Raw genomic sequence first — 27084 nt, 5'->3', positions numbered from 1 at the left:
TGCCCTTTCAACTGGAGGGACCGACTGTCCCCGCTCCCAGCCCAGAGGGTGGCAGTGGCCATGCCAGAGATGGCCGAAGGCTGTGCCAGGAGTGTGTACAGTCCAGTGGTCTGCAGTGGAGAGAAACAAGGAGGAACTGCTGGCCTGGGAGGTGTTAAGAACAGCTTATCTTTAGCTCATACTGTGCTTTCAGCCCAAACCCAGGCACTGGTGAGGCTGCACCTCAAATACTGCGTTCAGTTTTGGGTCCTCAATAAAAGAAAGACACCAAGGTGCTGGAGAGAGTTCAGAGAAGGGCAACAAAGCTGGTGAGGGGTCTGGAGCACAAGTCCTATGAGGAGCAGCTGAGGGAACTGGGGCTGTTCAGCCTGGAGAAAAGGAGGCTGAGGGGAGACCTGATCGCTGTCTACAGCTACCTGAAAGGAGGTTGTAGCATGGAGGGTGTTGGTCTCTTCTCCCAAGTAGCAAGTGATAGAACAAGAATAAATGGCCTCAAGTTGTGCCAGGAGAGGTTTAGGTTGTATATTAGGAAAAGATTATTCATGGAAGGGCTTGTCAGGCATTGGAACAGGCTGCCCAGGGAAGTGGTGGAGTCACCAGCCCTGGAGGTGTTTAAAAGATGTGTAGATGAGGTTCTTAGGGACATGGTTTAGTGCCAGAGTTAGGTTAACGGTTGGACTGGATGATCTTAAGGGTCTCTTCCAACCAAAATGATTCTATGATTCTATGAAATGCTCGTGCCTAAATGGTGATGTACTTTGAACATAGGCTTACGTGCGCCATGGAAGGGCAAGTGTTGAAACCTGTCTTGCTTCAAGGGATGCCCTGATCCACCCACCTCTCCCCACTGAGGGCACCCACGAGGCCCAGCACAGACCCTTGCTCTCACACCACAGCTCCTTCCCAGCCCTCCCACCTCTGCCGAGCCACCGGCCATCGGATGCTCACTTGGGCCGTGCTTAACCCCTCACTCTGCCGCCCCTGGAGCCGCACGCAGCCGGCGAGCTGCTCTCCTCCATGCCGCCAGCACGCTGGGCTTCGCTTCAGCTTGAATGCTGGGAAAAGCAAAGGGCATAATTTTAGGAGAAGCGTGTGAAATGCGTTCTGGCAGATCAGCCGAAGAGCTCTCCAGCGAAAGGAAAGCATTAACATTTGCAAAAGGTCCTTGCAACAAAGCAAAAAAATTCCCAGCAGGCGAATCCAGATGTGGGGATGTACAAGCCCCGGGATGCAGATAGGGATGGGACAGGTCCACTGGTTTGGGAACACGCCGGGAGTGTCCCGAAAAGAAATGTTCTCAGGCAGGGGTGTTAGGCTGGTGGGATGACACGGTGAAGTTAATAGGAGCGGGAGGGTCTGCTGGCTCCTGGCTGGGATTGACATCACTCAGAAGTGCAAGCAAATGGGTTTAGACTTGCTTGAGACAGGATCTCGCCCAGGTCTGAGCTCCTTTTCTGCTCCAGCCTCTCTCCTCCACATGATGGATTCACAGAGAAAGGAGGGGGGAAAAAACCCCTGAAGCCTGTAGCCTGTGATTCATTCTTACTCTATTTGCACTTATTATTAGAAAGATGAAAATACAGCCAGAGCTGGAATTACAGATTTAGTAAGCAGGACTGCCTATTTCAGCATATACTGCTCTCCCAGTAACTCTGACACTCCAGGAGACTTACAGCCTCACTAGCATTAAGACCACACAGTCTGGTGGTACATCTGGGTGGATATATTAAGTGAGCAAGTCCTTCAGGGACAGCAACATTTGGGTTCCTGGTGGTGCCCAACCAGCACGCTGTGCCACTAACAAATGCCCACAAACCTCTGCCTTGACATTCGGCCTCCTGCTAACGCTCACCCAGATTCTGGAGATATATCAGTCCATGAAAGCCGTGAACAGGAGAGACTTGTTTGCTCTCTGCTTTACAAACCTTCTCTACTCCTGACAGGGAGCCTGTGCCAAAGGGGAAATGGGGAAAACCTTGATCTTGCCAACTCCTTGCTGTAACTTGCCCCTTTGCCCCGAGCCTCCAGCTTTTTATGGACAAATTATTCACAAACCACACAAAGGCTGAGGGCCGCCTTCTTGAAACCAGGAGTCTCAGCAACCATGCCTGGCCCCACACCAATCCTCGTTCCCACGCCTGGCTGGTGGGCTCTGCACCCACCAGGGAGGGAAAGCAGTTGACATCTCCCCGTGAACCTCTCTGTGCTGCCTCATGTGAGGAGACCTGCTGCTGTCCATGAGCCTGAGCAGTCTGCCTGAAAGCCACAGCATCCTCCTGTGTGGGTTCTTCCTCCCCCCTGAACTGCCAGTTGCAGTCAAGTAACCAGGGTATCTGCTGTGGTCTGTTTGCTTGGTTTAAGACCTTTTGGCTTGCTAAGAAACTGGGTTCATTCAATATTGTGGCTGCCTGCAAAAGATGTTTTCTAGGTTTAATAAGGCAGCAGGAGGCTGCATGACCTAAAGAAGAGGAAATAAACTATCAGGCACCAGGTCTCCGGCATCTTGCTTGCAGAGCACTGGTGTGAGGAGCCCACTCCAAGTGCAAAATGCAACGCAGAGGGGCCAGGAAGGCAGCGCCAGATCCCAGCTGCCACCTCAGACCTTGCCCCGCCGCTAGCCCAGGGCTGCCCCTCTTTGCCAGGTGCAGTGGGATGGAGACAGGGAGGGAGGCAGCAGGCTGCTCTCCTGGAAGGGTGGGCACCATGCCCTGCTCAGAACTGTGTTGTTTGAAAAGGTCTTATTTGTCCAGGCGGGTCTGCTCAGCAACCTGGCATCAGGAAGACGCTGTTGGTCCCTGGGCCTAACCCGGCGGTCAGCAGAGGGCTGCAGAGCAACCCAGCAGCAAGCCTGGCAAGACGTACCGAGTGTGCGCCCACAGCCGCCCCACTGCATGGCCAGCAGCCACATTTTCCATGGCAGCTCTTGGCGAAGGCATGGGATCTGTGCTCATCACGCCATAGTGAATCCCACTGCCATCACTCTCCAGCTTGCCCACTCCCTCGCTGCTGCTAGTGGGTGCTGGGGGAACGGAGAGGATGAGTCCCAGGCTGCCAGGTCTCACCCTACACCTACACACCTGGGCTGGCTCGGCTCCCCAAGTGGGACAGGTGACCATGCAGAGCACAGGGGGTCTCACTGAAAGGTGCCTGCCTGCAGGCTAAGAATAGCTCTGCCCAGAGGCACAGGAAATTCGGGTGTGTTTTCCCATGAGATGGTAACGTGGCACCTGGAGCAGCTCAGCCCAAGGAGGTGAGCAGGGCCCCAGGATCTGTCCCTCCAGCTACCACAGCCCTCTCAGGGAGGTAATCCCAATGGTGGGTATCAGCCGTTTTGGCAGCAGCATGGTGACCCACACAGCCAAGGTCTGTGGGGAACATGTACTTGCATGACACTTTCCTCCTTTTCTTGGCAGTAAGGAAGAGCCATTGCTTTTGGGGGGGATTTTCTGACTGCTCCATCCCCAAAGAAAGAAAGGGAGGCAGCTGGCTCTTGGGATCATGCATGGCAGGAGGCTCTGAGCCCCCCACAGAATCATAGAATAGTTTGAGTTGGAAGGGAAATTCAAAGATAATCTAGTCCAACCCCCTGCAATGAGCAGGGACATCTTCAACTAGATCAGGTTGCTCAGAGCCCCGTCCAGCCTGGCCTGGAATGTCTCCAGGGATGGGGCATCTCCCACCTCTCTGGGCAACCTGGGCCAGTGTTTCACCATCCGCACTGTAAAAAATTTCTTCCCTATGTGTAGTCTGAATATCCCCTTCTTTAGTGTAAAATCATCACATGTGGTCATGTTTGCCATGAGAGGCACTGAGGGATTCCACCTTTGGGACTGCAAAATACTGGGTGAGCCCAACCGCTCTCTGGAGAGGTGATGGCACCGTATTTCTGTCCCTGGCCTCCTAGGGAACATGTGGGAGGTATTTTTATCCTCCTGTCGACTCCCTTAGTCACCAGCACTTACTTTAAATGGGTCAAAAGGGAATAAAGATGCCTCACTGCCTGTCTTGGAGCATATTTACCGGCAGCACCGATGTTCCCTCCTCTTGTTCTCCATCCCTGCCAAGTGCTGCCATGGACCTGGAGGCCCAGGAGAGATCTTCTCCGCTCGGGCAGTGTCACCTGCAATTAACTTCTCATTAAAAGCCCTGTGGCAAGGCAGCCCTGCTGCAGAGGTGCCGCACGTCAGGACAGCATGGGGTCTCTCCCAGGACAGCAGGGAGGAAGGTGACCACCCTGACGGTGGCAGAGGCAGACTGCTGGGGTGGATGGGTGCATGGGGAAAAGGGGCAGCAGGAAAACTGCATCCATCTGGAGTGCTCAGACATGGGGGTACAGGGTGGCAGGGCTGGCTCTGGGGCGGCAGGGGCAGGTATGGCCCCGCTGAGCCCTTTTGTGAAGGAGATGAGGTGTGCCAGGAAAGACCATGAGATTTGCATCTGCTGCCAGCAAGGCCACGGAGAAGATATAACACAGCACGACAGTGTTTGACACCAACGACCCCAAAGGGAAGGTGATCTTCCTGGGACACAGCGCCATTCATCATCACGAGTCCCTTGTGATCACGGTGCTGGCACAGCTTGGGCGAGCCTGCCTGGGCACCATGTTTCATGGGTTGTGTCTGGCTACACCTCCCGCTTCCACCAGGGAACCGCAGGAAACCTCGGAGGGCTTGGAGCCTCCGCTCTGCCTGAGCATCTCCCCCTGCCCTGGCACAGCCCGGCCGGCTCTGCGAGCACTACATCCCTCTCTTCCAGTGGTGACACAAGCTGGTCACTGGGCCAGGACATTTTAAAGGATCTGCTCATGAACGGTGACAACGGAGCTTGGTGTCTGCCCACACCCGACATTTCAAAGGTGCGATTTCTACTGCAGTCGCCTTTGCGGCTGACACCTGGTTTGGAGGGGACAGATCTTCCAAGGTGGCCACAAGAGCTGAGCAGGGGGCAAGCCACAGCACCCAGGGGAGATTTGGGGCTAATCCTTCTGACATTTTATACCCAGAGAGAGAGAAAAGCAGCAGGAGACAAGCTGGGTGCGGAGGGGGGGCAATGGCTGACAGAACCAGGCAGTTGCCTCCATCACATTTAAGGGAGTTTATTTCCCTCCTGTCTCCTCGGATCTGTCCTCCCGTTGCTCTCGCACGGAGCCACGTGGCAAGGCCGCCCCAGGGAAGAGACGAGGGGAGGGGAACCGGCTCGTCAGGAGACGTCACCGTGCAGATGGAGATGCATCCCGCCGTGTGAGCTGGATGCAGAGTAGGGGGCTGGCAGCCTGCCTGGGACCCCCACCCCATGCACGGGCAATAGGATGGGTGCCAGCAGCCCGGCTCTCCCACTCCGGTGGGAAAGCATCTTTGGTGTAGGAAGAGATTGCGGGGTCCTCTCAGGCCACCAGAAGCCATCCCAGGGGATTCCCACACAGTGCTACCCTCGGGCATCTCAAGGTGGGAGCCAGGCCTGCAGAAAACAAAAAAAACTGGCATAAAGATGGTAAGATTTTTTAAAAAGGGAAAAAAGTGAAGTTTGGGGACTTTTCTTATTTCAGCTCCAGCTCCTGAGCCTCCAGGCTATGCCCATTTTACCTTTGCAAGTCTTCTCTCTGTGAGCTGAGGACTAGAAACCCACTTCTTGCTAATAAAGGCAGAGCCTCACAGGCACTTGTGTGTGTAGGGAACCTAGTGGGGCTTTTGAGGCTGTAGCATCTGCGATTTCTAAAGCCACCAAGATCCACATCACACGGCTGGAGAGGCATAAGAGGCATTAGAGCAACAACGAGGGCAGCGTGGCTTGTGGAGCCATCCATCCCCTGAGGTAAAGCTGGTGCAACGGGGAAATGTCTCTGGCGATGATGTAGAAGACAGCAGAAGGGCTGCTCAGGTGTTGCTAATTTTTAACACCGAGTTTTTTTATCTTTGCAATTTGTCTGCTCTGCAAGGCATGACATTTCCCTGCCGCCACCGCCCCAGCCACCTCTTCTCCCACCAGTCCTGCCACCCGCCGAGGGCAGGCTCATGGTGGCCACCACCACCACGCAGCCAGCAAGCTCCTGTTCATGGCTGACGGACAACCTGGAAGAGTGAACTAAACACGTACATGTGAGCTCCACTTTAAAACATCCCCTGTCCATCCAAAGAGCCCTTTGGTATGAGACATCTCTGATGCACATACCCCTTTCCCGCTGCAGGATAAGTGCAAGTATCTGAGGTTTTCCCCTTCACCTGAAGTGTGGGAAATACTTTAGGTAGAGCAGTCCCGAACTGGCATCCCTCGTCATGAAACGGGAGCTCCGGCCTTCACTTAAATGGAGCAAACTGGGGACACAGATCTCCCATATTTTCAAAAGTTCAGCACTCTGTGTCCTCCACACCTCTCAAAATCAGGGGCCCAAGGTCTTGTCTCAGGCTCCTAAACACCGAGGGAGCAGAAATCAGGAGATGCTTTCGATCGTGCTGTTCCCAGCAACATGCCTGAGATAACGCAGCAGGTCTGGGGCACAGAAAGGAGCTGCTTTCTGAGACAGATTTGCTATGTGTAGGGTCTGTTCCCCTCTTCTCACCGCCCCCAGGCAGGACCCTGGTGAAGGGACCCTCCAGCCGAGCTTGTCTCCCAGCACCCTGCTTGGCACACGGCAGCTCCCCGCTCCACAGGGGTGCCAGGACCAGCTGCTCCATCCATGCTGACTGCTCCATCCTTAAAAAGAATGGTGGCCAGGACTTTTTACACCTATTTCGGACCTGGCCCAAGAATTCTGGGCTCTCCACGCCACCAGCGGTAGACGGGAAGCTCATTGCTGTTGGATGCCAAGAGCTTATTTTTCTCCTCGCATTTGCAATTACCTCCATTGGTTGTGACAAACATTGGCAAGCTTTAAAAATCAGCACAGCAGATGCAATCCTGCATTTAAGTCTCTCGCTCTGGCAGCTACAACCCTGCGTTTAAGCAATGCCTGCCAGGGCACGAGCATCATCATCCTCTGCCCATGAAAGGCCAGCAATGCACCCCAAAACACAGTGCGGGGGGCAGAAAGCAGAGGGTGAGGCCAACACCAGCATCAGTGGGTGACTGTACAGGATGTCCGTGGGCTCTCATCACAAGACGAATGTCCATCAGTGAGAGCCCCGTTTGGGGGGACTTCAGGGATATCAGGGACATCTGTCTCTTCAGCAACTATTAGACTGTGAATGAGTCATAGAAGCATTGAATAGTTTGGGTTGGAAGAGACCTTCAAAGGCCATCTAGTCCAATCCCCCTGCAATGAGCAGGGACATCATCAACTAGATCAGGTTGCTCAGAGCCCCGTCCAGCCTGGCCATGAATGTCTCCAGGTTTGGGGCATCTACCACCATCATTGTAAAAAATTTCTTCCTCATGTCCAGCCTGAATCTCTCTTCCTTTAGTTTGAAACCATTACCGCTTGTCCTATTGGAACAGGCCCTGCTAAAAAATCTGTTCCCTTCTTTCTTATAGGCCCCCTTTAAGTCCTGAAAGGCCACTGTGGGGGACTACGGTGGGCCTGTGGATTCCCTGATGGAGAGCGTGGGAACAGAGATTGTCCTTGAAGATATTAAGGTCTACCCGTGAGAAAGATGGGAGTAAAGGAGATCCGGACATATTAAGGTGTACCCATAAGAGAGAAGGGAGCAAAAGAGTAACATTGATGATAGCAAAATTAGCCAATGTTACTATTGCAGCCTGTAACCAATAGCAAAAAGACACTTGAGCTGGTAAAGACTATATAAAAAAGCATTTGTGGCAGTAAATGGAGACTGCTGCTTGTACTTAAGAACTTGGTCTATGTCGTTTGTCTGTCTCAACCGCGACAGGCCACAATAAGGTGTCCCTGGAGCCTTCTGTTCTCCAGGCTGACTCGGCCAAGAGGAGCGACGGGCGAGGATGAACACCTGCCCTGCCAAGGCCTGGGAGGCTCGCACGCCTCCTCTGCCCGCGGTACGCGAGCCGGTGCAGGCGAGGACTCGCCGTCCCCTCCGCCGCGCCGGCAGGATCCCACGTGCGCAGACGCGTGTCCCGGCCCCCTCGGCCGCCGCGCTCGCGCGGCTGCAGAAGTGAGAGCAGACCTGTCACATCCTCCGCCCTGAGCCCGCTCTGCTGCTTTTGGCACGTTTTTAATGATGCTTGGCTTGCTCCAGCCTGAGATGCTCCTGTAGCCACATATGTCTCGCTGTCTGGATTTTCAGGTTTTCTTCTTAATTTAGCCCTGCTCCTCCTGTTGCACATTTTCCCTCTTACACTGTCCTTTGTGGAGCTGCAGGTAGTTACTGAGTCCCTGGTCTGGTCTTGGCACTTTGCAGTCCTCACGTATATCTTCAGAAAGAATTTGTGGGAAGTCAGACTCTCACCTTCTTTTCCTTCCCTCCTTTTCCCCAAGATTTTCTACTGATCCTCCTGTATCCCTGGTCATGGGAGTTTCTACTGTCACTTGTCCCCCAGTCCCTTGCCTCCCAGAGTAGAGACAATGCTCTTTGGTTCACCTCAGAGCCACTCAATAATTTGCTCTCCTCTCACCTTTAGACTGCACTGAGCAGTGCCAGCCTTTCCTGTTCCTCACATTATATGGGATTTTTTTAATCCCTAGAAATATCTATTTAAGATGTTCACCCCACCAGCTTGCAATGGCTTTGTGCTGTATGCAGTGGCTCACATGTGTCAAGGCATAGTCCCTCACCACCTGAAGAGGCAGGGAGGCAGGAGGGGTGCAGGATCTCTGAGGTATGGGGACAACCTGACCCCAATGCCAAGGCTCTTCTGCTGTCGTTAGAAATGGTGGCAACACTGACAGCAAGCAAATTGCATCTTAAAACAAGTTTCGGTAAGATATAGTGAATAACGTGCATTTATCCAGCGCACAGCAATGAGGAGTGGGATGGAGGAGGTGGCTGAGGCTCAGCAGCGGGGATTTTACACCCTTGGCTGTCACAGGTGATGAGCACTTACGTGGGTTTGAGGGATGCCCAGGACAAGCTCAGGAAGGAGAAACACTTTGGGATGTTCCAAACCCAAGAAACAACCCCTGGGCCAGGAGTCCTCCAGCCCCAGGCTGCCGGAGGCGAGGAGACAGCCTGGGAAAGTCTCATTAAATTCTTGCCCTCTTACTATCTCCTCAGCATCTCCGTTTGGTTGCTGTCAGAAATGCTTCCTGGTGCAGGACAACGCCTTGGTCTGACCCTGCCTGCTTTTGCCCCTCCGAGGGGCTCAAAGCCATGATAGCTTCGGCTGGTATCACTGGGTGACAGAGGATTGTTTCACCCAGAGCCCTGCTGCTGGTGGCATCTATCCTTGGGCCTGGGCTGGGATTTGGGAGAGAGAAGGAAAATGTCTTATCTTGTGGAAATACCAAGGTAAGTCCCGATTGCCGCAGCAAGGCTCCTGCCAGCTCAGTGCGGGGATCGTTGCTGTGGGGGCAAAGCAACACGCTTGATTTTTAGTGTCCCAGAAGGAAGGGCCACATTGCACAGCAAAATGTCATCGAGTTAATGACAGGAGACCCGAAGCAAATCCCTGACACTAATAGGATTGGGACATTTTCAGCAGGTCTCACTCGCAAAGGCAGATCAGGCCATCGTGAAGCTGGATGGAGAGCCTGCAGGCTCCCTGTAGGCAAGGGAGCTCTGCTCACAGCCAGCCCTCTGGTAGCAAAGCCCTCTCCCTCCTTTATAATCCAGGAAAAAGAGACATCAGGGAGTGAGTGCATCCTCCCCGGGACCACTCTCGGGAAGCCAAGGGCAAGCAGAGCCTGCAGTCTGTTGATGGAAAGGGGAAGAGGCAGCTTGGCATGTGCCCGGGGAAGGGTGGCCAGAGGAAGGGGATGGTCTTGAAGGCGGCACACTGCTCCATGCAGAGCAACGTGAGCGGTCAGCACACCCACGCCTCCATGTTTACTTTAGCTTCTCGCTCACCCTCGTCCTCTGCTGTTTGAAAAGCAAATCTGACCAGCTGGACCCCCCTTACCTTCCCTGGTATCAGTTAGGGACCTTTCCTGCCCAGTTCTGCTCATGAGCCTTCCCTACGTCTGCCTGAAGCCGCTCTTTCTCAGGACACATCCACGATTGCCTTTTCACCCTTTTGCACCTCAAGGAAGGGCAGGAGTGGGAAGTCTGGGGCCAGACCTTGCTGGGCAAGGGTTATCATGAGAGGAATGAGGTGCTGAGCCACTCCACGTCCCCGCTGGACAAGTCTGTCCCCCAGCGTAGGGCAGAGCAGGTGAAGGAGGAGGTGGATGTACTTCTGCTGCCAACTTCCCAATAGCTATCCTCTTTTTCCACCTGGAAATGTCGTCCTTGGAGAAGAAAAGGAGAATTCATCCCCTTGCTGTGAGTTTTGCAGGCACTGGACAGCCCTGCTTAGATGCCAGCTGGCTGCCCCAACCAGCCTGCCTGACACATGGGCCGTAGCCATAGATTGGCTGCTCCGGTCACCTCACGTCCCAGGGGTCCCATGGCCACAGCAAGTCCACTCAACCTCCTCCTGCCATGGCTGCCAGCACAGGACCAGCAGCACACACCTGCACTCCCCTGCCACGCATCGACACCTGCACACACAGCTCCGCCAGGCGTTTATATGTATGCACATGTCCACATACATGCAGCCCCCCCGCCCCATGCACACACACATTTCACAGCCACAGAATCAATCACAGAATCACAGCATGGTTGGGGTTGGAAGGGACCTCTGGAGATCATCTAGTGCAACCCACCTGCTAAAGCAGGTTCACCAGAGCAGATCACACAGGAATGTGTCCAGGTGGGTCTTGAATGTCTCCAGAGAAGGAGACTCCACAACCTCTCTGGGCAGCCTGTTCCAGTGCTCTGGCACCCTCAAAGGAAAAAAAATTTCCTCATATTCAGATGGAATCTCCTATGCTTCAGTCTGTGCCCGTTGCCCCGCATCCTATAATTGGATACCACTAAAAGGAGTCTGGTCCCATCCTCTTGCCACTCACCCTTGAGACATTTATAAGCATAAATAGGATTCCCTCTCAGCCTCCTCTTCTCCAGGCTGAACAGACCCAGATCTTTCAGTCTTTCCTTATAACAAAGGTGCTCCAGACCCCTCATCATCTTTGTAGCCCTCCACTGCACTCCTTCCAGTAATTCCTTGTCCTTCTTAAATTGCGGAGCCTGGAACTGGACACAGTACTCCAGATGTGGCCCCCCAGGGCAGAGCAGAGTGGAGGACAGCCTCCCTCGACCTGCTGGTCACACTTGTCCTAGGCCTAGGATACCATTGGCCTTCTTGGCCACAAGGGCACATTGCTGGCTGCATCCCTTTCCACAGCCCCTATTCCCCGTGCCCACCCCACTTCATCAACACTTACTCTCCACCACAAACAGACACAGTTACACCCACCTGGCCCAGACCAGTGCTGGGAGGGGGTGACAAGCCCCCACATGTCCCCCTTGTGCCCAGGGATGAGGAGGTGCAACTGGTTTGCACAGAGGCGTCCCACCATGCCGGCCATGCCATGCCATGCCGGCCATGCCATGCCATGCCGCCCTGTGGGCTCCGAGCCTCCCGCGGCACCTGAGCGTACCTGGCAGGTGGCCGGCACCTGTGCCGGAGCCTGAGCTTGGCACGGACACCCTTCCTGAGGAGAGGCTGTGCCTGTCGCTGCCGGTCTGCCGCCGGGACGGACACCGCACGCTGCTCCTGGCCATATGGCCAACCAGCTCCTATGGCATCCTAAATCTAAATCCCACCCCAGCAAATGCCACCCCTCTGACAGCTCAGGTCCCAAAGCTGGGGAGGGGGGGAAAGTGTTGGGTCTTTTTTGCTGCCACAGCCTGGATTTTATTGCTGGAAAAAGCAGCCCGGGGCTGGCTCTGCTGCCTCCCGCCCGCTCTGCGACAGATCCCCCCTTTCCTCACAGCAGTCTCCCCCAGCCTCGGGGACACCCCACATGGGGACAGCTGCTCTCATCCCTTCTCTGTTTGGGTGTGTTTTACCCTAAATTATTGCGGTTCGAACCAGAGCCTTGCATGGGGTTGGCCAGGGGTGAAAGTGGCTGTGAGGAGGAGAGGGAAGCGCAGTCAGGGATGCTGCAGCACCGCCAGGCTGTGCACCACCACCTCCAGGTGTGCTTATATTGCCTTTTAATGCTGGAAAAAGAGGGTGGAAATTTGATTTAGAGAGGAAGGCAGAGGATGCTCAGGCTCCTCCCAGGACAGCAACAGAGACCAACTGCACAAGCCCAGCTTGCGAGGAAGGTTCAGGGCTGGGCTCCACTCGCAGGCACTGCTGAGGGGGCAGTTTTGAGTCCAGCCCGACGGCTATCCTGAAGCTCAGATGAGCATCAAAGTGACTGCAAAGACCCTGTACTCATCCAGGCTGCTCTCCAGGCAGCGCCAGTGAAGCTTCTGGGGCCAGTGAGGCGCCAGGTACCGAGTCCCTGCAGGGGTGGGAGTGTTTGCCGCTGCAGCCCCCACCCCCAGCACAGACTTTGTGATTAATCCTATGTGCAAAATCCGTATGTAGCCAGCCCCACCAGCACCATGGGGGGGTCACAGGTGATGCTTAGGGGCCTCTGTGGCTGTATCTGGAGGCACAGCTGCCCTCTAACAGCGGCAGCTGGGGGTGCTTGGGCTGCCAGCCTGGATCCCACTTGACCATACTGCAGTGTAAATTAAAAATAAGCCTTTGCTTTGAGCTGATTTTCTCCCGGTTCCTATGGATGTCATTTGGGTTTGAATCCAGCCGCCTCTGGGAAGCTGGGAGCTTGCAAATCTTGACTTTTGAATGTTTGCAATTATGATCATAATGGTAAAGGCACATATGCTTCTCTGTTTTCTATAAACCATTATGAGGCACAGTTGCTCTTTTACAACTATTTTACAGCCAGAGCATTAAGCACAAGCAGGGGAATAAAAGCCTTGTGCACGTTGGGCTGGAAATAGGGTGGCTGGGAGCTGCTCCACGATCTGCTACTGTGTCCCTGTGCCCCCAAAATTCATTCAACTTTCCCCTGCTTTAGCTCTCCATCACTGACACAAGAAGCTGAAGTTCTCCTTCGGGTTTCCTCATCCATTGAGCGGATGAGGATGCATGGAGGGGAGCAGCACCTTACTGCACTTTAGCCAAGCACGTGACCCCAGGGATCCCTTATCCCAGTCCTAGACAGTGGGTCTGGGAAAATTTAGAGCTTCCCAGCACGACGCTGATGGCCAAAGAAATTTCCCCCATAGTGAAGACAAACGCAAGGAGACCCTGAGGAGATTCCTCAGCCCTACTCCTGAACGGAATGGCACCAACTTCAGTAGCTGAAGTTTTAGAGGGGACCAGCTTTTTCTCGGGTGTCCCGGGGGACGGTGGGAGGCATGGGAGACACCAGAGCCCCATGTACCCCCAGGGATGGTGGCAGGAGCTCTGCCACCAGTCAAGGGACAGCATTGACGGCCTTCCTTCGCCCACAGCTCTTCCCAGCTGATGATGTTGGACTATAGCTGCTGGTTTGCAAGTGGCAAAACCCACCCCAGCAGCGCTCCTTGGCACAGGTGCAGGAGGTGCCGGCTGGCAGGAGGTGCCAGCAGAAGGTGCCAGCTGGAGGTGCTGGCAGGAGGCCCTTTGGCATGGGACACCCACCCCACAGCAGCATCCCTTCCTCTGCTCATCCCTCAGCCCGGGCCCTGGCAGCTCTGCCTGGCTTGCAACCCCGCGGTCAGCAGGGATCTGAGCCGGTCGGTCTCTCTGGCCGCGACAGAGAGGATCTCCTCCAGATCACCATGCCCTGTCAGAAACAATCTGTTTACAGTGTCAGTGCTCAGTGTATCACAGAATCACAGAATGTCAGGGATTGGAAGGGACCTCAAAAGATCATCCAGTCCAATCCCCCGGCCGGAGCAGGAACACCCAGATGAGGTTACACAGGAAGGTGTCCAGGCGGGTTTGAATGTCTGCAGAGAAGGAGACTCCACAACCTCCCTGGGCAGCCTGTTCCAGTGCTCTGTCACCCTCACTGTAAAGAAGTTTCTTCTCAAATTTAAGTGGAACCTCTTGTGTTCCAGCTTGAACCCATTACCCTCCCCACTCGGTGTTGAACCACCTGTATCCTATTTCTGCAGGTGCAGAGACACCCTTCTGTAGTCTGGGTGGCATTGTCACTGCAGGGAATATTTCCATGACATCCTCCAAGCTCGTGGCCAAAGCCTACTGGAGCTCCTCTCCCAGATCTCTGCGCCCAGATGCACCCACAGACATTGCAAGCATGTCCTTTGCTTTTTCTCTGGAGATGCCCAATAATCTGAATTTTTCTACAGGTCCTGCTGCTGATTCCCAGGGATGTGTTAGGTGTGTGTGCCGGGTTACAGGATTTTCCTCCCACAGCCCCCTCCCTTTTGGGATACAGCTGGTGGCTGGGTGGTTTATTTGACTAAGACGAGCTGACGGCTCAGCGGGGCTGCGGGCTGCAGCCCTCAGTGCCAGCACTGCACAGAGCCAGCCCCTGCGGGTCTTGCCCTGCACGCTGGGGGCATGCTGAGGGGATGCTCCTCCACACCGTGCCCTTGGCTTTGGTTTCCTTCTGGGTTGATGCACGCAGCTAATCCCTGCAAGCAGCTCTACCTCCCTCCCTCTTGCTCCCAGAGACCCTTTAAATCGGCTGCTTCACACTTAGTGAACATCCTCTCCTCCTTAAAACCATACCCTTTCTCCCAGGTCACACCAGGCGACCATTTTCCAGCAAACTCCCTGATTCTGGCCAGTTTTTCGCTCTGTCTGCTAACAACCTGCTAAAACCTCTGGGCCTCCAGGGTGGCTCTGCTTGCACAGATATTGGGAATGATCGCCCGGTGCATGGAAAATGATTGTGGCATTACCTGGGCAGCTGGCAAACTTTGCTTGCGCAGCTTCTCTCAAGGCCAGTGCTGCTGTTGGCTATTAGTGCTAACGACCCCCATGTCTACAACTTCCAGTCAATGGGGCTTTCATCAGAGAGCCCCTCTGAGACTTGAGGAAAGAGTGACTTTTGGAGATGCATGGTTTTCTTCCGCCTCGCTGGCTTTTTATCTCTTTCGTGAAGCTCTGGAGGCTATAAGCTACCTTACCTAATGGATCTCTATTAGGTTGCGGCACTGGGGGCCGATCGGATGTGTCCCTGGCTCCAGCTGCTCCCCTTATCCACGTTTTCAACAACTTTGGCTTTTGCCAGCCTCCAGATGGGAAGCAGCCGGGGGCCTGCAAGGTCTGGGTTTGGAGTCTGGGGGGAGGTTATTTTATCCCCTAAATCCTTCCTGCAGCAAAACACTGCAGCATTTCACCCTTGCTTGGGGGAGGAAGCTGTTTGCACAAAGCCCTGGCCCGAAACATTGCATCGCAGTGATGTACAGGGAGGATGAGGATGGCATGTTTCATCCCCCCATGTGGCATGTGGCGCGGTGCTCTCCCACCCGAGCAGCTCATGATGGCCAGCGCTGGCCCCATGTGCCCGGGGGAGGCTGCCCAAGCCCCCCAGCCAGGGTGGCTGTCTCTGCAGGACCTCTATGTCAGTGTGAGACCCTCAGCCTGCACCCTGGTGGGGCAGGTAAGGGACAGCTGCTGGGGACAGACTGGTCCACAGACCTTCAGCATTGGCCCAAAGAAGGCACCCATGGGAGGGAGCTGAGCCTCCCTGACTCGTTTAATCCCACCTCCAGCGATGTCTTTTTGCATCACCACTTACCTGAGGGCTAGGGTCTCCTGTGCCGGCACTGTGCAGCCTAGAGGCAGCCCCGTTTCCAAGGTCAGGGTACCGACAGGGCAGGGCAGGATGAAGCAGTACACAGCCACTCTTTCCCATGACACGGAGAAAATGATTTGCCCAAGGTGACAGTGGTGATGTTGGATTTGCTGCCCTTCCCTGCAGCAAGATGCAGGACCATCCAGGGAAGACGAGGCTGCAGCCACAGCTTCCACATGCCACTGCCCCTTTCCCCAGCCACCCTTGTCCCAGGCTGCACAACGTGCTGGTGCTGGGTGAGGGGCTTGATGGTGCCTCAGTGTCTCCCACCATGCTTTTGCCACAACAGACCTAGAATAGGGAAAGCAAATCCTGCCCTTCTGGGGAGAGGAGCTGGCAGTGAGGATTAATATGTGTGGCACTGACCAGAGAGCAGAGTAATGGGTGCATATCACCCAGAGAGGTCCAGACTTTGAAGCCCAAATAAGGGGCCAGCCAGTGACTTGCTAAAAATCACCGTGGCTCTGGGGAAGACATGTTTCTGGGTGTGCTCCAGCAGCCCTCCACTTCACCCATCCTGCACCCACCCCAGTGCACAGCTCCCCTTGAGGGATGTTCTGATGCTCTCACGGCACCGGGGTTGCTGCTCCCCCCTCTTTCCCGTGTGGCCCCCAGCTGTGGGGCTGCGGGAGGCCATCCCACCACCCCGGGGGCTGCGTACCCCCCAGCACACACCCGTCCTGCCCCCTGCCAGCCTCCCTCTCCGCGGCTCCCTCCCGGGAGGGTGTGTGTCTCGCTGCGGCGTGGGGGTGTTGTTTAGGGGCAGGAGGGCAGCGTGGGGTGGGTGCCACGCGTGCCCGGCCGCCCGCGGCGGCAGCCCGACGGGGAGGGCGGGCGTCCTGCCGCCCGGTGGCGGCGGGGAGCCTGGCAGAGGACTCGGTGAAGGACCTTCTCCGGTTTCCTGGGGAGGCTGTCAGGCGGCGGGGGAGCCGAGCCCCCCGCGCCTCGCTGGCCGCGCCGGCTCCCTCCCCCCGCCCTCCTCCTCGTCCTCCTCCTCGTCCTCCTCCTCCTCCTCCTGCTCCTCCCGCCCTGGTGCGAAGGGCTTTCGCTGCTTTTCCCTTTGCTCCTGTCTCCCCTCGGCGGAGCGCGGTGCCGGGAGGCGCGGGCAGAGGCGCGGGGATGGGGCGGCCGCCGGTCCCCGGCCCGCCCGCCCGCTCCCGCCGCCCGCCGCCGCCTCCCGCCGGCCGGGAAGGGGACGCGGCGCCTCTCCCCCGCCGCCCGCATCGCCTCCTGCGCTGAATTTCTGCCCGTCGGCCGATCTGGGGAGAGACAGGGAGAGGGTACGTCCCCTCGCACTTTTTTTTCTCCCCACTTCTTTTTTTCTTTTCCCCCCTCTTTTTTGCCTTCTCCCCATCACCTCCTTTCCTCCCCTTCAGCCCGTTTCTCCTCCGCGGGGGCTCTTCGGCGGCCATGCGGCCGGTCCCGGGCGAGCGGTTCTAACTCGCCCCCTCGCCCGGATGGCTCCCCGAAGCCGCGGGCGGATGGAGCCGAGCTACGTCGTAGGGATCTGCTGCCTGGTGTTGCTGGAGCCGGGCCGGGTGTGGAGCGGCGACAGCAGCACCGGGGGGGCCGGCGAGAGCGGGAACGCCAGCCAAGCACCGTCGGTGGAGACCACGGCCCCCGCGCCCACCGGGGCAGCACCAGCTGGCGGGGACCGCTGCCGCGGTTACTACGATGTGATGGGGCAGTGGGACCCACCGTTCAACTGTAACGCCGGCATCTACCAGTACTGCTGCGGGACCTGCGGGTACCGCTTCTGCTGCCAGTTCAAGCCCGGGCGGCTGGACCAGAGCGGCTGCTCCAACTATGACACCCCTAACTGGGTTAACACAGGCCAGCCACCCGCCCGGGTGGACGAGACCCCCGAGGACCCCACTCGTGACAAGACCAACATGATCGTCTACATCATCTGCGGCGTGGTGGCCATCATGGTGCTGGTGGGCATCTTCACCAAGCTGGGCCTGGAGAAGGCACAAGGTCCTCAGACAGAGATGACCGTCTCCAGGTAAAGGGGTCCAGTCACCCACCTGCCCTGCTTGAACCCCCCCATGGGTGGCAGCCCACATCCCCAGCCCCTTGCCTAGGGTAACCCCCAGCTTCACCCTGCGTCTGCCAAGAGGGTGAGGTGATCCCCAAAACCCCTGTCCCAGCATGCTGAGACACCAGGGCGATGGGTTGGCTGCAGCCCCCCAACCTGTCCTGGGAGGGAGAGCTGCCAGCCCGGACCAGCCTTCATGACAAGGGGTGACTGTACACTCGTCCTCTCTCAAAATGACCTGCTCTGTCCCTTGAGGAGGCCTGTCCCTGATTCAAGAGAGCCATCCCCACCAGCCAGCGGGGTGGGTGACATGTAAGCTATAGGACGTGGCTTCCTCCCCCAAAACAAAGCTGTGGTTCCCAGTGTGCAAGGGAGGCAATACTGTGTGTGGGGCGACTGAGGACCTTTGGGCTCAGCCTCGCTGGCAGTGTTTTCGGGGGAGAGGAGATAGCAAAGACAGTTCTGCCGCGGCTGCTGCACCTCCTCGGTGTGTGTGCACACACATATGTGTGCATGCACGGATGTGCTCGGGTGCCCGCCTCTGTGCACTGGGGTGGGACATGGTCCTCGCAGCGGGGGTACCAGGCTGCACACCCCTCAGGGCTCAGCCTCCAGCGGAAAGTTGGGCAGCCTCCCCACAGTACCCGTGCCCTGCAGCTCCAGCCCCTGGCTTTACGGCCCCCTCCTAGAGCTGAGCAGTGGAGGGTCGAGGTGTCAGGCACGACTTGGTGTTGGGGACCCCCTGTGCCTCCCCCCAGTCTCGCTCAGCTCCCGGGGCCGTTGGTGCGTCTTCTTCTCTCCCTCCTGCACCAGCCCTGGCTCCAAATACACACTTCTCGCCCCATTTGGGCACCCCCCCTGCTCCTTGCCACACAGCCTACCCCCCACTCCCAGCACTGAGGTGTCATGAGTGGCCTGGCCTCGGCCCCCCAGGGCTCACTGCCAGCTTCCCTGGGGGCAGTGGGGTCGTGTGCCGGGTGCTGGGGTGCATGGGGACAGGCAGGAGCGGCAGGTGACCCGCCCTGGCCTGGGGTGGGGTGGACCAGGGTGGGGCAGGGCATGGCAGGGCAAGAGAGGACATGCAGGCAGGGCCAGGCAAGGAAGGGCAGGGTTGGTGGCCCCAGCCCCAGCGATGGCTCTGCTGCCTCGCTTTCCCCTCCGTGTTATGTTGTACAGCTCCTCTGCTTAGGTAGGTTCTTCTTCTCCCTTCTTTTAAAAATTTCTTTCTTTTCTTTTTTTTTTTTTTTTAACTGATCACATTCAATGAGTTTAACACTTCAGAGCAGCTGCCGGCAGCTCCAGCCTCCCCGGCGCAGCTCTGCCCCTGCGGCTCTGACTCAGAGCTGTCCCCCCCCCAGCCTCCCCCTGGCACACACATGCACACACGCGTGTGCAAACACACACACAGATGAGGAGCCGAGCTGGGACAGGTTCACCAAAGCGGTCATGCCATGGCTGCCCTGAACCAAAGCGGGCAGGGATGGAGAGGGGACACAGAAAGGGGTGCAGTGGCAGAGGGAGGGGCAGGGAGCTGAGCTGAATCCGGCACCTCACCAGGCAGCACAGTGCACATTCTACTTCACATCTTTCTAGTGAGGACATCGAGCCTGGTGATAAACCCATTTTTATGCCATTTTGTTCAGGGATTTTAGCTTAAAAAAAAAAAAAAAAAGGCAGGGCCAGAAGGAATGATTTCACCAGGATGATCAGGGAGCCGCTCTGATTGCACCCCCAGCACAGGCACACTCTCTCCTTCCCCTGGGGTACACACCTCCCCCTGCCCACCTGGGTGTTGGGCAGCCTTTGGATGCTGCACCCCAACTCTGGACCTGCTGCACCCCATCGCCAGACCCACCCCACTCCTTGCACCCACCCAATGGAGCAGAGGCTGACCCCCCCGCTTGGAGGAGGGTTGTATCCAGGCATGGATTGGGATTGCGTGGCCCTCCTGACCCGCATGAGTCAGTTTTGGGGGATCCAAGCTGCAGCCCCCCGCCTTGGTGGGAAGCCTGGCTGGGTGCCACTGCACGCCCACACCTCCCGCCCCGCGTCGCCTGAGGAAGTGCTGGCACCTTGACAGGATCAATACGGCCTCCGCCAGCCTCCCAACTCCCCTTCCACTCGCCCGTCACCACGTCTTTCTTTGGTCTCTCCCCCCTCTCCCCCCATAAAACTCCTGGGAAGGAGATACTGTGCTTGTGGGGGGGTCAGTCCCCCAGAGACCTGGACCCGGGTCCTCATCCCCTGCAGGCAGGTCTTGCCTTCTCCCATCACCTGCCTCCGGCGGGACTGCTGCCACTCGCTGGTGGTATTTTCTGTGGGTACCCTCAATTCTGTGCCGCTGAAGCCATGTGTTTCCCCATGTCTCCCCACTCTCTCTCGCTTGTGTAAGTCCGAACTGTCCCGATGAGTTCAGGGAGACTGGTGCCTTTGCTCCCCAAAGCTGCAGATCTCTGTGGCACTGGCATGTGGACCAGGAGAAGGCGAGTTTTTCTTGTCCGCCTTTGTGAACAGAGTCAGAAGGGCACCTCCATCGCTGCAGAAGTCAGGAGAGATATCACCATCTCCTGTGCCCTGTGTCCCTCTGCTTAAGCTGTGAGCAGCTCTGGTTCCATTGGGAACAGTGACTGGCAAGCCATGGCAGGGCAGGAGTGGTGCATCGGGTACGGAGCCCTGGGCACCAGGAAAAGCACCAGGATGGCTGATGGAGACACTGCCAGGGCTGGGTACATGGCACAGGCATCCAAAAAGGGATGCTGTGTACTCAGTCAGCTCGAGCAACGCGTTTCATCTTGTTGCCTCCAAGAGAGCGGGGCTATTTCTAGCTGCCTTGCCCCCATACCCATGCATGGCTGAAAGCTCAGGCAGTGCCACCTCACCTCCCTCCCAGTGCCTCAGGTAGGAGCTTCTCATTTGCTCCTCGGGCACCGCATCGTGGCTGCGGGCCAGATCCCTGTTGCACGGCCGGCTTGGTTTCCATTCCCATCCCTCCATCCTGCCGGGGTTTTTCTGCTCCTGGAGAGCGCTCTCTGCTGCCCCAGGACAGGTCCTACTGCCACTGCTTGCAGGCTTTTCACTTGTGGGGGGAAGTCAACCACTTCTGCACCTCCAGACGTCGTTCTTCATGGTCCTGGTCCTGGTCTGAGCCCAGGAAGAGCAACTGGGTGTATTAGCTCCTGCCAGGTGGAGACACCTGAGCCCTTGTCCAACTTCTCCTGAGACCCCTTCACCTCGGCTGCCTCCAACACAGCTTCTCCTCCTGGCTTTGGCTGCTGGTCCTCCCAGGGGAGCGGGCACCCAAGCGGCTGCAGCTACCTGATGTGTCCTCCTCTCCCCACCCGCCTTCCTCCCGCAGGGCCTTATGGCGGCTCACACAAACCCCTCTCCTTCCTGCTCGGCTCAGGCTTGGCATCTGTCCCCAGACTCGCTCAGCCTGGCCGAACTCCGCATTGAGTCAGGAACACCTGCCCATGTTTTTCTTCAGGCCCTGGTTCTTTGGGGACATCGGGTGCTCGGGGGGCTGCCAGGATCTGGCTGTGCCCATCACATGAGAGTGGGCATGCACCCCATACCTCTCCCCAGAATATCCTAGGGGGAGATTACACGTTATGGCTGGGATGAACATCCCTATTGGAAGAGTTGGGCAAAGAGCAGCTTTCTGGGGGGCAGTGGGGATGCTGGAGAGGGGCAAAACAGCTGGTGGGAGCAGGTGCCCTGGAAACCGCAGTAGCCGAGCCCTCAGTGGTGGCTTTTCACTCTTTGGGTCCTCCCATACTATCTGGGCCCCCACTGCGCATCTGACCATGCCAGGCACCATAAATCAGGGGAAATGTGCCCCCAGGAGGTGCAGGTGACAGACTTGCTGGGTGCGGAGGCAGCATGGCTGGCCAGGGTGCCAGCCCACCCACAGCCACAGTGTGCCATGTGTCTCCTTCACCACTGCGCCTCTGCTCCAAACCTCACTGCCATGCTCAGCTGGTGGCTGCCACCTTCGTGTCCCCTCAAAGGGTTCACTCCAGCTCTGGGCAATGTCACTTTGCCCGTCACTCTGTCATCTCTGCTCTCCTCTGGCAGCTGTGCTCCTGCCTCCTCTCGTCGCTCCCTGGCCCCTTGCCCTAGACTTGCAGCCACTCTCCTGTCGGGTGTGCTGGGTATGGGGCTTGGGCCTCTCAAAATCAGGTCAGGCCCTGGGCTGGGTGCTCTGCCAGGCTCTGGGTCTCACTCCCACACGGGCACCTCAATTTCATGTGCTGGTGGCTCCCCCGGGGATGGCTGGGGGGCACTGAGTGCTGCATGCCAGGTCCTGCCATGGAGCTGTCTTGGCCTCCATCGTCACAGCTCCTAGATCTGCGTCTTTGCTTGGTTTCAGGGCTCGTGCCAGGCTAGTGTGGGGGACCTTGGTTGCACCCGTTGGCACGACTAGGCTTGCCACGGAGGTGGCTGCATGACCACACAGGCGAGGCTGTGGTCAGGCAAGCTGGGTGGCAAGTGACCTTCAGACATGGCCTCGTGCTCAGCATCCGTGGCCGCGGTGGTGGAGGGAGGCCTTGGTGGTGCCTCTTGTTAGCCTTCTGTTGCAGATGAGCAGTGCAGGTTTGAAGCTGCATCTGGCCTGTGTTCCCCACCTCCATCTGCACCCTGGAGCTGTCTTGATGCCACAGACTGTGGGGTGACCTAGGGAGATGTGGCCTGACCTACCTTAAGCCCCCCAGCCATGGGACCAGACTGGGGCTCATAAAAGCCCCCAAAACACATTCAGTGAGACAGCAGCTCTTCAACAGGGTGTCACCCTCCAGGTCCACCTCTCCTGCACTGCACCATCTGGGGACGGGCATGGGGCTGCAGCCCATGGTCCCTGCTACTAGCCCTGGCTGGTGGCATGGTTCACCAAGGTGGGCGGGTTAGTCTGGGTGTCGCTGGCACTGAGGGCTCAAACATGCTTCTCACCTTAGCAAAATAGCTCGTTAAGAGCTGCTCATGCCATTAGTGTTAATTGTTATCATCTACACACCTTGGGTGGTTGGCACAGAGGGTAGGCTTATGAGAAGCTGCACTGATGGATTTATCTGGAGAGGAAGTCACAGATAAAGGATTGCTCAAGCTTCCTAAATAGACCTGAGGAAAAAAAAAAAAAAGTAAAAAAATAGGTCAAATCTCATTGAACTTCTGGCGAAACAAGCCTGTTTGAGTGCTGGGCCCTAGGGAGAGGCGAGAGCAGGCAGCAGCCAGAGGGGAGGGGGCCGGTGAGCTGTGCACCCCGGGGAAGGTGGGAGCTGACAGAGCGGCAGCTCCTCGGGTTGACAGCCCATGCCCACTGCCTTGGGGGACCTGCACTCCCCTGCCCGGGCACAGCCCACCGCTCGCCCAGGCTTGTGCCCACCTTCACAGGAAAAAAAAAAAAAGTTGTTTCTTCTGCTTAAAAAGAATTTCCTGTGTTTTGGTTTGCACCCCATCCCCTCTTGTCAGCCTGGTGCTGTCCTTGTACCCTCCCTTCAGGAATTTATACACTGATAAAATCCCCCTGAGCCTTCTCTTCTCCAGGCTGGACAGTCCCAGCCTCTCCTCACAGGAGAGATGCTCCGGTCCCTTTATCATCTTTGTGGCTCTTTGCTGGACTCTCTCCAGTATGTCCATGTCTCTCCTGTATTGGGGACCCCAGAGCTGGAGCCAGGTGTGGCCTCACCAGTGCCAAGCTGCCTTCCAGCTGGTCAGCACCCAGTATATACTGGTGCCAGGTGTTGTTCCTCCCTCAGTTCAATTTGTTCAGCTCCGTGGTGGACCTCTTGGCCCATTTGAAGATCAAATGATCCCAGGGAGGTTGTTACCCAGAGCTCCCCAAGAATGATGTGAAATGAACCCAAAGGGCAAGTGACTCTCCCCTGTAACTTTGCTTTTGCCGTTGTCCTGTGATGTTGACTGGATCCAAACTGGGAGGGAAAATGTCCCGGGAACAGCCCTCAAGGCCCTTTGAGCATCTGCAACCCCAGGCATAAGGCTTTGCTTTCCCTGTTGTTCTCGCTGCTTTCCCCGGCCATTCCCACACCGTATTCGCTGGGCTTTTGAGCACTCTGGAGCTATGAGCTGCCACATCCACAGAGTCAGGATTATTCCTCCCTTCCTCTAGAATTTGCATTTATCCACATTGAGTTTAATCTGCTGTTTTATCATCCAGCCACTCACTAACCATGAGCTCCTGCCATGGCTCCTGGCGTGCATCTATGAGCCAGCCAGAGCCTTTGAGGTGCGAGGTGTGCTGACAGCGAGCTAGTGATTAGGGAGCCAAAAAAAGCCATGAGTGGACACCCCTGAGCCTTTGCAGTCATGCAGGGACTGTCTCTGCAAGTGGAATGGTGGGTCTCCTCCCTGCAGAGCCCTGCACCAGCAGGAGCATCTCATCCTGCTCCAAGACTCGTGCTCAAAGGTTGCAACACCGTGTGGGCATGCCCTGCTGCAGCACCACCTGCGTGCCCTGCTCCACCGTCACTGGTGTGCGCCGCTGTGACACCACCTGTGTGCCCTGCGTCACCATCACTGGTGTGCCCTGCTCCAGCACCGCTGGCGCGTCCTGCCCCGGCACCACCAGAGTGCCCCACTAGGGCTTTGCTGGTGTGTCCTGCTCCAGAACCACCAGTGCACCACGGTGGGACTGCAGCATCTCCGTCCCTGAATGTTAAACAAAATAGAGCTGTAACTTATGTAATGGTGTTTAATGTTTAATGCTGTTACTTATAAGGATGGCGTTACGCACAGACAGCGCATGCGCCGGGGGCCACCGCTAGTTCATCCTCCTCCCCAAAGAGGCACGAGCGGCCTCTCTAATCTGTTCCTCGGTGTTTTTTTCTGCTCTGAAGGAACTCAAGTGGAAGTGCCACCTCCGCTCTCCCTGGGGGAGAATCACTGATGTGTTCCTCCAGCTCATTTGGTCATACCCTCGCATCTCACTCTGAGCCACGCGTTCCGCTTGCCACCCTCACCTGCTGACACCCCCAGCCCTAGCCAGACCCCAATTCACCGTTGGGGGGGTGGTGGGGGCTCACCAGCCCAGGTGAAAAAGCTGGGCTGGGAGACTGGGTGCATTCCTTGCTCCCAGCAGCCATTTCCCAACCCCAGGCTGCCCGTCTCTGCCTCCAGAGAAAGGGGTTCATGGTTGGGGCGCACTGGTAGGTCTGGGGGAGCAGAGTATCACCCTAACAGCCATTTGTCCCTTCCCCAGGACGCTGACGGACCTGCTGAAAGAGCCAGGCCATGGCCCCTCCGAGCACATGGACGGCCTCATGGGGGGCGTGCGGGTCCCGCTGGGTGAGGGGCTGACCCGGGGGCCCCCCAGGAATGGCACAGGTAAGATGTCAGTGTGGTGGGGATGAAGAGAGGCAACGGGAAGGCACTGCCTGTGGCTGAGCCCCCCGCCTGCCTGCCTCTGTCTGCCCAGACAAGCCGCCTTTGAACAACGCGGTGGCCATTGCCCCCCCGCTGGGGCGGCCCCACGGCCATGGCAAGCGCCTACCGCTGGGCAGCAGCCTGGGCCTGCCAGCCCCTGCCTACGCTGCCTACGCCACCCTCAAGGCTGGAGGTGAGTGTCATGGCCACGGGGGCTGGGATGGCAGCCAGGGGGATGCGCCTGATGGACCCTGCAGGCGGGTGGAGAGCGATGGCGGGTTGCAGCGGGGTGTGGGCAGGATGAACTCCTGGGTCCCCCAGGGCTCCCGGGGCTGCTGCTCACGACGCAGGCTCTGCAGCACCTGCCCCACTGCACTGCCCAGCCAGTCAGAGCCCAGGATCCCACCTGGTCCCACTGCACTGCCCAGCCAATCAGAGCCCAGAATCCCACCTGGTCCCACTGCACTGCCCAGCCAATCAGAGCCCAGAATCCCACCTGGTCCCACTGCACTGCCCAGCCAATCAGAGCCCAGAATCCCACCTGGTCCCACTGCACTGCCCAGCCAATCAGAGCCCAGGATCCCACATAGGCCTCCCCCACCGTCCTCCTCAGCCAATCAGCATGCAGATCCGACACGGGTCTACCACACTCAGCCAATTAACATCCAGGATGTCACACAGACCTGCAGCACTGCCCACCCAATCACAGCCTAGGATCTCAACTGGGCCCCACTGCACTTCCCAGCCAATTAGAGTCCAGGATCCCCCATGGACACACAGCACTCCCCAGCCAATCAGCACCCAGCATTCCACATAGACCTGTAGCATTGCCCATCCAATCAGGGCTCAGGCTCCCCCCTGGACACACTGCATCGCCCAGCCAATTGGCGCCTAGGTTCTCCCAAACCCCTACAGCACCCTTCACCCAATCAGTATCCAGTGTTCCCTGCTGCACTCCCCAGCCAATTAGTGGCCAAGATCCCCTCCATCCCCATCCAATCAGCATCCAGAATCCCTCCTGTAGGCTCCAGACCCCCGCCATGTCCCTCCGTGTTGGCAGCGAGAGATGTCCCTGGGGGGTGACACTGTGCCCCTGTCCCCACAGAGAGCGCCCCTGAGGACTTCTACAGGCGATTCGGGGGGCCAGAGACGCCCCCCACCAGTGCCCTGCCCTTCCTGCCCTCCGAGGCGCCGGCCCTGCCCGAGGGCTGCCCCAAGGCCAAGGGCGCCAAGGTGCCAGCCAGCCCAGCCTTCCCAGGGGGCTGGGAGGGGGGCCCCCCACACGGCCCCCGCCGGCCTGGCCTGGCTCCTCTGCACCTGGAGGGGCCGCCAGAGCCCTTTGGCCCTGCCGCCCCACTGTACAGCCAGCCCCCCCGGCACCTCACCACCAACAGCAAGACTGAGGTCACCGTCTGACACCACTGGGGAGCAGGGCTGCCCCCCATGCCCGGCTGATGGCCTCTCCTGGGGGTGGCCCGATGGAGGAAAACATTGTTGGTCCTACATAAACTGCAGCAGCTGGTCAGGGTGGGAGACACATCATCCTTCCTGTCCTGGGGATGGGGCTGCCAGCTGTGCTTCACCATCGGGGAGGCCAGGCTGTCCCTCCAGCTTGGACAATGAGTTTCAGCCATTCTCGGCCTACTCCAGGAAGAGGCTGAGCCAGGGGCATATTGCGGGACCGGTGCTCTGCTCAGGGGATGGGAGCCCAAAGCTGGACAGACTGCAGCCCCCAGGGATGGGGCAAAACATCCTACTGGGGCCAGGCACCCCCACTGGGTTCCTGTGACCAGGCGCGAGAAGGGCAATGGACTCAAAGCACCACCCCCCTGCCGCCGGCAGAGCCCGAGCAGCCTCTTTCCCTCCCCAGCCTCCCCTTCCCCACTGCCTCATCCACCTTCTCAATAAATAATACATTAAACTGTATGGCCTCGGTATGGAATGG

General features: G+C 57.5%; 1 protein-coding gene across 1 annotated transcript; it reads left to right on the top strand.

Annotated features, from left to right (window-relative positions):
- Positions 1 to 17181: 17181 nt before the first annotated feature.
- Positions 17182 to 26555, top strand: SHISA8 (shisa family member 8). The gene is made up of 4 exons (XM_065658616.1): positions 17182 to 17729; positions 24976 to 25100; positions 25192 to 25332; positions 26245 to 26555. Exons 1-4 carry the CDS (start codon positions 17182 to 17184, stop codon positions 26553 to 26555), a joined length of 1125 nt encoding a protein of 374 aa, XP_065514688.1.
- The last annotated feature ends 529 nt before the right edge of the window (positions 26556 to 27084 follow it).

This window comes from Caloenas nicobarica, chromosome 1, assembly GCF_036013445.1.
Source record: "Caloenas nicobarica isolate bCalNic1 chromosome 1, bCalNic1.hap1, whole genome shotgun sequence".
NCBI lineage: Eukaryota > Metazoa > Chordata > Aves > Columbiformes > Columbidae > Caloenas > Caloenas nicobarica.
This window is presented reverse-complemented; position numbering and strand designations above follow the sequence as displayed.

Bases quoted from the DNA above. Each gene is read 5' to 3' on its own strand.
- SHISA8 (XM_065658616.1), top strand. From the start codon at position 17,182: ATGGCTCCCCGAAGCCGCGGGCGGATGGAGCCGAGCTACGTCGTAGGG. The intron at 25,101-25,191 runs GTAAGATGTCAG...CTGTCTGCCCAG, and splicing joins GCCCCCCAGGAATGGCACAG to ACAAGCCGCCTTTGAACAAC. The intron at 25,333-26,244 runs GTGAGTGTCATG...CTGTCCCCACAG, and splicing joins CGCCACCCTCAAGGCTGGAG to AGAGCGCCCCTGAGGACTTC.